Source organism: Nipponia nippon, unplaced genomic scaffold (assembly GCF_047370975.1).
Source record: "Nipponia nippon isolate SJK-2023a ecotype South Korea unplaced genomic scaffold, ASM4737097v1 scaffold_14, whole genome shotgun sequence".
NCBI lineage: Eukaryota > Metazoa > Chordata > Aves > Pelecaniformes > Threskiornithidae > Nipponia > Nipponia nippon.
In genome coordinates, this window is record NW_028262330.1 from 11,784,556 (window position 1) to 11,795,330 (window position 10,775).

Here is a 10,775-nt window from a genome sequence, read left to right on the forward strand (position 1 = left end):
CATGTCCCACGCTGCCAGCTCCTCTCAGGTAACCCCCAGCGCTACTCTGCCAGCTGCACATGAGTACACAAAGCTGCACAGGCACCTGAGGGTATTTGCTAGAGGTAAATATTGACATGGGAGACCTCAGAGAGGCACAGCCCAGCAGCTGAGATAGCAAGCTGGATATTTTTTTTTTTTTTTAATCTCTTCTACTCTCCCACATAGCCCTCCTGAGCCACAGCTCTGCTGTGCTGCAGCTCAGCCCTTTTATTGGAAACCTGTGCTCCTTCTCCAGCTGAAACCATTTTGCTGCTGGTAGAGCTGGGGTGGTTCTGCCTGTCCCTGGTGCAGGCAGTGCTGCCTGCCTGCCTGCCTGCCTGCCTGCCTGCCTGCCTGCCTGCCTGCCTGCCTGGGGAGCCCTCCCGGTGGGCAGAGCTGTGGGGATTAGTGTTTTGAAGCAAGCAATAAATTCCTGAGATGCGTAAGATTCATTTGAAGATTAAAGCCATGGAGGCAAATCAGCTAAAACAAACTGAATGTTTGCCTGGCTCAGTCTGTCCTGGGACACGCAAAAATCGGGGAAGGATGAAGACACCCTGGGAACAGACATGGAGCTGAAGTCCTGTATCTGGGAGGTTTGCGCTGGGAAGAACGGGACGCAATGGGAAACATACTGGTTTTCCAAGGCCTGGAGACACATTCAGTTGCCCGCCGGTGGAAGGAGAAGCCCAGGCCGTTGCTGAGGCCAGGCAGGGCGGGCATGTGTCTGGGTCATTTTTTCCTTGCACAGGTATTTAAAGAAAAAACTCTTTTCTTTGAAGTCCCAATGTTTTGGAATAAAGGCTGGAGCGTTCCTGGGGGCTAGCAACTAAATCCCTCTTCATGCAGGGGTGGTTAAAGCAGCGCAAGCACAGCAGACTTATCCAGCACCCTGAGAAGGAAGCAGTGACTTTGGTGGCAAAACACTTCTCGCTTCCCAAGCGCGGCACCCCGCTCCTATAGCACGTTTCCCCTTTATGCATCATTTTTTAACATTTTGATGGGCTAAAGGGTGCTCACCGGGGTTTCATCCCTGTGCGGTGGGATGCAGGGATGGGAGTGAGCGCAGTTTGCAGTGTTGCAGACCTTGTGTAACGCTGGAGGGTACCAAGAGGGGTCCAAGCAGGGCAGCAGAAGCATTAGGTGTTTGTCACCTTGGCTGTTGTGGCTGGCTCAGACACCAGCCGTGAAGGGCAGGGAAGCCTGAGCATCACCGCCCTTACGTCAAGAGGCACCGCGAGTGTCCTTACAAACACCAGCATCCAGTTACGATGGTTACTTTTTATTGCAGAAGCACTCTTAATCTCTCACCAAAATGAGGGAGCGCCCAGCTCGGCCCAGGGAGCTCCATGCAGCCCTGCCCCAAGGAGCTAGAGGCTCAGTGAGAGCCAACAGGTATGGGAGGAGGAAAACCAGTGCTGTCTTCCTCGTGTTACTGGGATGTGGAAGGAAGGGTTGGGAGCAGATTGTCCATGGTGGTGGAGATGCCTGGCAGTTCTCTGAGGAGAAGCTCAAAGCGACCCTCCTGCTTGGTGGCTGCTGCTGTAGCATTCACGGTCGCATGGCTTGCTCTGATTTCAGAAGTGAAGGCACCTGGAAGACCCCTTCCTTCTCCCCGCTGCTCTCTGCTCAAGAGGACACCGGGCGCCGAATAGCGAAGAACGTGCCCGGTATTGCTTTCCTCTCTATCTCGAGCCATAGGGAGAATATATCTGTCTCCTTGTGCTCGACGGCGAGCTGGAAGGTGAAGCTCTGCAGCAGCGTGGTGAGGAAAAGGAAGAGCTCAATGCGGGCCAGCGCCTCTCCTGGGCACATCCGCTTCCCTGCGGGCATGGAAAGGGGGGAGTGAGCACCGGGCTGATGGCCTCATCCAGCGTTTGGGGAAAAAAGGGCATAAAAGGATAGTGAGAAAGCTCATATTAAGGGTATAGCTTTGGTGCCAACTGATATTCATGCTGGTGGTCCCTGGAGCGGGGCCGCTGCAGGCAGGGTGCCCGCAAAGGCGGCGTGCGGGGCTGAGCACTGACCTGCCGAGAAAGCCATGAAGGCTTCGCGCTTCCTGAACTCGCCCTTCTCATCCAAGAAGTGGCTTGGGTCGACTTCTTTGGGGTTCTCCCACTGGGTTGGATCCGTATGCACAGAAGCAAATACCGGAATCACAGTTGTGTTCTGCGGGAGAGGCAGGGGAGCAAGGAGGGACATCAGTGTCACGGCATCGGGCTCTGCTGAGCTGAATGAGCAAGTGAGGAGCATCTGGGGGACACGGGGGAGGCTGGGTGCACACCCCGATGCCCACCCAGATGCCCGTGAGGCAGCCCGGAGCGATGGCTCTGTGCCCGGCAGGGACAACTAACGTGGGGCTCCGTGGCCCCCATGGTCCTGCTGGTCTCTGTGCAGCTCATGAGACAGAAATTATTGAGTTATTCCCATTGATTTATGTTAAAACCCCTCGCACTGTGCAAAGTCCAAAGGGGGGAGATGTTCCTTCAAGGTGGGTGTTGTACAAACTGCTTGCAGTTAAACCCAGACCGGGGGCCATCCCCAGATCTGAGCTCAGGGTCCCAGCCCCAGCAGCCCTGCACATCTCCCTGGTGGCAAGAGGTGTTTTCCAGGACGGGCAAGGGACGCGGGTGTGTGGGCAGAACTGGCAGCAGCATTCACCTCCCTCTACTCCTCCGCTAAAAGGTTATCGCCATCTCCCCCCACCGAGGATTGGGAAAGACCCAGGACCTTCAGGAGTGAGCAAACAGTCCAGGGGCAAAGGCGAATCTCATTCAAGCCCCCCTGCCACCCCTTCCCTCGGGGACACAGAGACTCCAGGGCCACGATGTCTACCTTGGGGATGGTGTGGCCCCTGAACACGACGTCCTGCGTCGTCATCCGCGGGAAGTTCTCCACGCGCGTCTTCTGGAAGCGCTGCATCTCGTGGATCACTGCATTGGTGTATGGCATCCTCAGCTTGTCCTCCGTGCAGGGAGCACGGCCGGTGCCCACCACCGCATCAATCTCCTCTTGGACCTTGGCTGGGGAAAAGGCGGGCGTGGGGCTGTGGTGCAGAGCCACCCCCGTGATTTCTCACTGCCCTCCATGGGCACCGATCCTACAGCCAAAGGATGACCTAGCAGAGAGGGAGCAACCCCTCGCAGAGACCAGAAATAGGGTCTCAGCCCGCATACCTCCCTGGATCAGGCAGGGTAAGGCATCTCTCATGGGCCAGTCCGGGGCTATCTGCACATGCAGGATGATTTTGGTCCCCCCCCAGACAGGACCCTCCAGGGCTGGGACTCTCTGTCTGTGCCTTTGCTGCACAGTGACCTCCTCAGGCACAGGGAGCCGTCGCATTTTGCTGCCCTTACCTTGAATATGGGGGTATTTTGCCAGGATCAAGAGGAAGACGACCAGGGTGTTGCTAGTGGTCAGTGTCCCGGCACCAAAGAGGTCGAATACTGACATGACCAAGTCTTCATTGCTGTACATGTTCTCCAGGCTGCTCTTCTCCTGCAAGGATACAGTGGGGAGGGGATTCAGTATGGTCTAGGTGATTTTCCAGGCTGCAGCCAGCTCTGGAGAGCAACCCTCGCCCTGCTTTGCACCACCTCTACCTTCTCCGCTTTCATAAGGAAACAGTCGATATAGTCCCGGGGGCAGCTGGGATCCAGTGTCCGCTTGTGAAGCTCGACTTTTTCTTGGATGTAGTCCTTCAGCTTCTCGCACTCGGCCAGGGCTTTCCTGTGTGGCCCCGGGAGGTGGTGCATGATGTTGGGGAAGGTGTTGTAGATCTGCAGATGGAGGAGGCACAGAAGGGCTCAGGTACCTGGATGGAGCCTCCTGCACCTTCCCTCAAAGCCATGCTGTCCCATCAAAGCCAAGGAGTGACCCAAAGCCAAGGAGCATCCCTCAACCACCCCAATGCACTAGACACGAGGGTGCTGAGCACACCAAGGACACCTACCAAGGCGAAGGGGGAGAGGAAGAAGCTGGTGTAATTCCCGATAATGTTCAGTAGCTCCAGAAAGGCCGTGTCGCTGTAGCTGTAACGGCTCCCGAAGACAACGGAGCAGATCACGTTGGCAACTGCATGTCTGAACATCGTCACTGGCTCGAAAGTGTTTCCTGCAGCCACAGAAGAGGCAAGAAAGGTGTCAAAAAGTCAACAGTTATTTATCTGCTTCAACACAGAAAACACTCTTCCTCCCCTTTCCTTTGAGCTCTGAGCCCTGGTTGAATCTGCCAGGTCTAACAGCCGAAGCAAAAAACCCTCCTGAGCTGTGGGCTTCTAAATCTACCTCCCTGCTCCTAAACCCCTCCCCAGTGCTTGGGACTGAGGAAAGCTGAGGCACCTCCAGGGGCTTTGGGCTCCTGCTGAAGTGTCTGGGGTTTTGGGGGCTGCAGAGCACCTCCCTGCAGTGACCAGCCCCTCGCCAGCACCGCACATCAGAGGCAGAGGGGCCAGCGTACAACTCAGCCTCCATCTCCTCTTGTATTCAGGAAGCCCCAGAAGAGATGGTGGCACTGGCAGCAGCTCAGTTTTGTTGGAGAGAAGGACATTGCCCTGATTACCCCCCTGTCACCAGGGCAGTATCTTATTTGTGCATTCTCAGTGCCACGCAGTTTAGTTTCCTATTTCTGTTCTTTTGGCATGAAATGTTCCTCGGTGGTCCCCCACCCCATGCAGCAATTCAGGAGCAGGATCTTCCACCCTGGCCTTTAAGCCATGACCGTACCACATCCCTTCTGTCCCCTCTGGGTGGGATGGAGCTAGGTCTAAGCCCTCTTTCTACAAGGATCATCCACATGAGCCATTGCAAAAAGCGCCAGAAACCACACGTGTCCCATGAGGCTGTTGTGTGTCCTCCGCCTGCCCCGGGGGCCGGGGTGGACAGGACTCATGTCACCTTTGAGGTTTGCCAGCAGCTCCACCAGGTGCTGGGCCTCCTGCTGCACCCGCTGCGACATGGAGCTTTTCCCCATCCCGAAGTCCCGCAGGGTGCTGAGCGTGAACCTCCGCAGCTCCCGCCACTTCTTCTCGTTGTTGGAGACAATACCTGGAGGGAGGCAGTGGAGACCATTCACCTGCCCGCCCCACCACTCCTCCCCGGGAACGGGGGACCCTGCTCTGAGCCCAGCTGAGGAGCAAAAGGGCAATAAGCCAGGGAATGACCCAGGTGTGTGCACAGTGTCCTTGAAAGGCTGAGGATCTCTACGGAAACTCAGAAAAAAGCTGGAACTGGCTAACTGGAATTAATGTCCTCGGACAAGAGGCTTAATAGTTGGAGGGACTTGCAGAGTGGGAAATGGGTTTTTGAGGTCTTGGGTGTTGAGTCCTTCACTAGACATGAGCATGGCCAGCTGCAGTTGGGGACTTTCTGCTCACCCAGAGAGCAATAAAGTGCCTAGAAGAAATCCAGATGCCTACCGTAGTCTTTCGATAGCTTCATCAGAAGGGGTATTTCAGGTCTTCCTCCAAACTCCTCAGAGTGGCCCCGCAGAGCATCCTTCACCACCTCATACCCACAGAGCACCACCACTGGCTTCAGCCCCAGCCAGACAGTGAAGATGGGGCCGTACGTGCTGCTCAGCTGGGGGAGGACAGGAAAGCTGCCGTGAATGAGGGTCCCGCACCCCAGTCATTGGTTTAATTTTAAAGTAGGTCTCGTGGCCACAGCGGTGGCGAATGCACGAGCAGGGAGGGGAGGTGCCTCCCTCGGAGCCGGCATCCTCGCCCCGCTCCCGCCCCAGCCCTGTCCCCGGCGGGGTTCTGATCCCGCTGCTACTTTGGGGCTTCAAAGCACCATCTCCAGGAAGCAGCTCTGGATGGTGGCAGTGCCGCAGCCCAGAGAGGGATTCGTGTCAGCACCGGGGGTGCCTCACAGGAGGAGAAAGACTTCAGTAACAGTATTGATTATGCTCCCAGTAGCAGGGATTTAGGCAATTCTGGCGGAGCAAGACAAGAGGGAGGGAAAAAGAGAAAAGAAAGGTAGACAAAGAGAAAAGAAAGGTAGACAAAGAGAAAAGAAAGGTAGACAAAGAGAACAGAAAGGTGGGAAAAGAGTCACCTGGACAATTCCCCTTTTATTTTGACATGGGACATTCCCACTGCCTCTCCTGCTGCCCTGCCGGGGCTGGGAGCGGGTCTGACACCGCCAGCTCCTCTCTTACCTTCTCGTAGGTCCTGTAGAGGGGCAGGACGTCCTTTTGGTGCAGGTTGCCCAGAATGGGCCACGGGGTCGGTCCCGGAGGCAGCCGGCTTCTCTTCCTGTCAGTTCTCCAGACCAGGAACGACAGGATGGAGAGGAGGAGGAGGGTAACGAGCACCCCAGGCAATCCAGCATCCATCCTCGTCCCGTGCTGCCGAGCAGTGAAAAAATCAAGAAATTCCCCCTTCAAGGAGAAAATCACAACCGAGCAGTGAGCAGAGAGGAGCCGAAACCTGCTGCCTCTGCCCTTCCTTGCCCTCTATATAGGCACAGCCTTTCCATATCCCCGGGGTCGTCTCCGCTCCGCAGGCGGTCAGTGACACGGAAATGCTGGTTGCTCCCGGCCAAGCACATACCTGGCCCCGCCGTGTTGTAACACCGATCTCAAAGACCTGACACAGGGTGGTGGAAGCATTGCAAAACCCCGCAGGCGTGCCGGGGCAGATAGCGGCTCTCCCCTCCCCGCGTTGCTGAGTCAGTTTTTGCTTGGTGCTCCCTTTTGGTGGCATGTAAGGGAAGAAGATGTCACCGTCCTGGCAAAACCTTGCATGTCACCGCCAGGTCATTGCTCGTTTTGTCACTGCCTTGCTTACCAGTGCACTGACCCTGGAGGGAACGTTCTTCTAAATACAAACCGAGGGAGTCCGGGAGCGGGGCACGTGTGTCTGGTTGGGTACCTCTTGGGTTTAGGTTAGGTGACAATTTTCCATCAGACTCCTTTCTGACGGAAAATGGGTCAGTCCTGGGAAAAACAACAATTTTTTTCTAAAATATGTTGGGGTTTCACTTGGGTTTTGGAGGAACGTCAACCCAAGGTGTTGCGGTTGTTGCAGGTGTGGGGTTAACTCTTCCCTGGGCTCCTCTGATGCTTTTGAGCATCTTGCTCCGAGCACCGGCACATCTGGCTGCACACGAGCACATCTGGCACTGGCTCAGCCACCACACCTCTGCTCGAGAGCACTTGCAGCCCTTGGCCGAGCAGGCTGGTTACAAGCCAGTTCCCAGCAAAGGGTGCGATTTCTCCTGGAGGAGAGGGCTGGAGGAGAAGAGGGAGAAGGTTTGATTCCATGCTAGTCTCTGCAGGGGAAGGAGAGCCTCAGCAGAGAGCGCTGCATGGTATTCGCTGAGAGGAGCCTGAATTATAACGTTCAACCAGAGCAGAGCAAGGCGGCATCCCCCGGCATCCAGCGCAGGATGAATGGCCAGGAGCCAGGACTGCATTTGGTCAGGGCTGGTAGAAACAGCCAGGACCTCGGCACTTGCACCCCTTTTTGGCCACGTAGCGGGGTGGTTTGCAGGTGCCGGGCCAGGGGTGCTCGGTGCCGCTGGCTGGGCTCGTCCCAGCGGGGCTCTGGGGGATGCTCTCCCGTGGCCGCAGTGCGATTCCTTACATGTATGCACCAAATCTCACTCAAATCACCCAAAAGTGACTTGGCAATGAACCTCCTGCAGCCCCGCGACTGCTTTGTTTCAATATTTTGATTCCCCCCCCCACCGCCCCATGCTGCTGGGGGTTGGAGGGCACTCCTGCCTCCGCCAGCACTGCAAACGCGCTCGGCAAGAGGGGTTTTGGGGGAGATGGTGGTGGCGGCTGGATGGGCAGCCCCACAGCAATGCCAACAGCCCTGTAGCTGAGACCCACTGGGGATGGGGCCAGGAGGTTACTGTGACTCTCTTGTTTACCCCGTCCCATCCCGTCCCGTCCCTGCTTTTCCCATGGATTGCTCTAAATTCTTGGCTCGGGTGCCTGCAAGTGGGGAACTTTGCTCGGGGAGGTGATGTAGTGGCTGGGGTTTTGGCAGGGGGGTGAACAGCCTCTCGGTGACTGACACTGTTTTTTCCATGGTAGCCAAACAATACAAAGGAATCACTCAAACAACAGGAAAAGAAACAGCCGTGGGGATTCATTTGAGCTGCAAAGTTTCAATCCGATGGAAAATTCCCTCTTCTCCGGGCGAGCTCAGGCAGAGCCCGTGGCCGCCTGCCTGGACACCGATAGCATTTTGGTGCGACACTTATTGCTACGGCAGGTTTTTTGAAAGACAAATGTCTCTAATGCAATAAAAAAAACATTATTAATAGAGAAAACAAACAAATCACCCTGGGCATTAGGAGTGTGTGAGTCCAGGTCACCAGACAAGCAGTTTAACAAGAAAAAACTCCCAGGGACGATGAAATTTTGTATTTGTCTTCTTGAACTGCTTGATGAAACTTTGCTTTAAGTTTCTCGTCATCATCTAGAGAATAAATTAAACCAAAAGACCTGCAATGTAGTGTCCCTATAGTATCTCTTGTCAAGTGTGCAGAAAAAAAAAGGGAAAGGTAGAAGCTGTCGACTAAACTTTTAGCAGCTAAAGGCCGCTTTGCCTGAAAGCATCTCAAGAGGGAAGAGCACAGATGGGCTTCGGCACAGGCGCTTCTGCACTTTGGAGAGCTGGGACCTCAGGTGAGCCCAACCCACTTCATATGAACCCAGACCTGTTGGTGCTTTGTCCATCTTTCTACTGATTTTCTTATAAGGGCTTGTGGAGAGCAGGGGTCTGTAGAGAAGCAGGCTGCTGCAAGGCTTTGGGATCCCTTGAGGAGCAGTCGGTGAGACCTTTCTGCCCCAAAAACCTAAAATAGTAGGGACGGGTCAGCTAAAAACCCACGTGGAAGGATCCATGTGACATGAACAAAAAAAGGGGGAATATTTTTACTTCTAAAAAAAATGTAAAAATCCATTCGGAGATTGCCAGGGCCTTTGGATTTTAATTCAAAGTCATGTTTTGGGACAAAACTCATGCGGAAATAATGTGTAAAAGCAATTGAGGAGCAGAGCAGCCCACGCCTGCCCCACTTGGGCTGGGTGCTCCCAGGGCGCAGGGGGGACGTCTGGTCCCAGCTGTGCCCGGTCCCAGCACCGGGATGGAGCCCGGCTCCTGCCTGCCACGCTGTGGCTCTGCAAGGGGACGGGGAAAAGCATTGCTCAATTAAATAGCCATGTTGCTAAATCGGATATATCAGAGGGGTAGATTCAAAGAATTAGAAGAAATGATGCTTGTGGAGTATTTTTCGGTGTAGACGTGTACTTGGAAAAGCTGCAAGGCAAACACGGCAGCACAGAAGGGAAAGATGAAACCAGTTAAAAAAAAGAAGTCAATAAACTGTCTGGGTTATTAGATCTAGGAAGATCTGCTGGAGGAAATCGTAACGGTTGTTCCTGTCTCTCAGCTAGCGCTTCTCTGCAGTCGGTGTCAAAAAACCTTGGCAAGGATCAGGACATGTCCCACATCACGGGGAGGAGGATGGGGAGCAGAGCCACGGGAGGGCTGGGAATGGGGCCTGGCTGGGGTTCGTCGCTCAGCAACACCAGGCCCCCGAGGCTGGAGGCACCTCTGGAGGTCAGGCATCTGCTCCAGCCCCTGCTCCAGCGGGGCCAGCGGGAGGAGGCTGCTCCAGGCCATGGAGCTTTGAATATCTCCAAGGGTAGAGTCTCCACAACCCCTCTGAGCAACCTCTTCCCATGTTGGACCACCAGTAAAATAGTGTTTGCTTATGTTTAAGGAGAATTTTCTAGATTTCAGTTTCTACCCATTGCCTCTTGTCCCTTGGCACCACTAAGAAGCGTCTGGCCCTGCCTTCTTTGCCCACCTCCATCAGACATTTATCCACGTGGATAAGATCTCCCTGAGCCGTCTCCTCTCGAGGGTGAACCATCCCAGATCTCTCAGCCTCTCCTCATCAGAGAGATGCTCCAGGCCCTTAGTCTTTTCTGGACTTGCTCCAGCATGTCCATGTCTCTCTTGCCCTGGGGAGCCCAACGTGGTACACAAACCCCAGATGTTTCTCGCCAGTGCTGAGCAGAGGGGCAGGATCTGCCCCTCAACCTGCTGGTGATGCTCCTGGCAGCACAGGAGGCTGGTGGCCATATTTGCTCTGAGAGCTCATTGCTGGCCCATGGTCAGCTTGGTGGCCACCAGGACCCCTGGGGGCCATCTCTGCTAAGCTGCTTACCAGCTGGGTGGCCCCAGCAGGTCCCAGTGCCCGGGGCTGCTCCTCCCCAGGGCCAGGACTTGACATGTCCCCTGGCTGAACTTCTCCAGGTCTCCCTCAGCCCATCTCTCCAGCCCATGCAGGTCCCTCTGGATGGCAGCATGACCCTCTGGAGCATCGGCCACTCCTCCCGGTTTGGTGCCATCTGCCAACGTGCTGAGGGTGCACCCTGCCCCATCATCCACATCACTAATGCAGATGTCGGACAGCATTTCTGGAGACTTCTTGTCCACAGGCTTTCAAACACAGCCTTCGGGGCAGCACCACTGGGTAGCTCTTACACCGTGAGACGTTTCAGCCTGGGCTTTCCGGAGCCCACCTTACCTCCATGCCCTCCTCCTCGCACCCTTCCCATTGAAACCATTTTTCAAGGCTGATGCCCAGATCCCATCTCGGGTATAAAGCAAAGCTATGCCCACGGGTTCCCTGACCTCGTGCTTTGCTTCAGCTCTGCTGGCTTAGAGTAAGCCCTTACACTTACACTAAGGCAATTAATATTATCCTAATGCAATTTTTCCCCCG

General features: G+C 55.2%; 1 protein-coding gene across 1 annotated transcript; it reads right to left on the minus strand.

Moving 5' to 3' along the window:
• Window positions 1-1,603: 1,603 nt before the first annotated feature.
• Window positions 1,604-6,372, minus strand: LOC104010978 (cytochrome P450 2C5). The gene is made up of 9 exons (XM_009463175.2): window positions 6,181-6,372; window positions 5,438-5,600; window positions 4,917-5,066; window positions 3,974-4,134; window positions 3,624-3,800; window positions 3,378-3,519; window positions 2,857-3,044; window positions 2,049-2,190; window positions 1,604-1,844 (listed from the first exon to the last, which is right to left on the minus strand). Exons 1-9 carry the CDS (start codon window positions 6,355-6,357, stop codon window positions 1,651-1,653), a joined length of 1,494 nt encoding a protein of 497 aa, XP_009461450.1. The 5' UTR covers window positions 6,358-6,372; the 3' UTR covers window positions 1,604-1,650.
• Window positions 6,373-10,775: the final 4,403 nt, after the last annotated feature.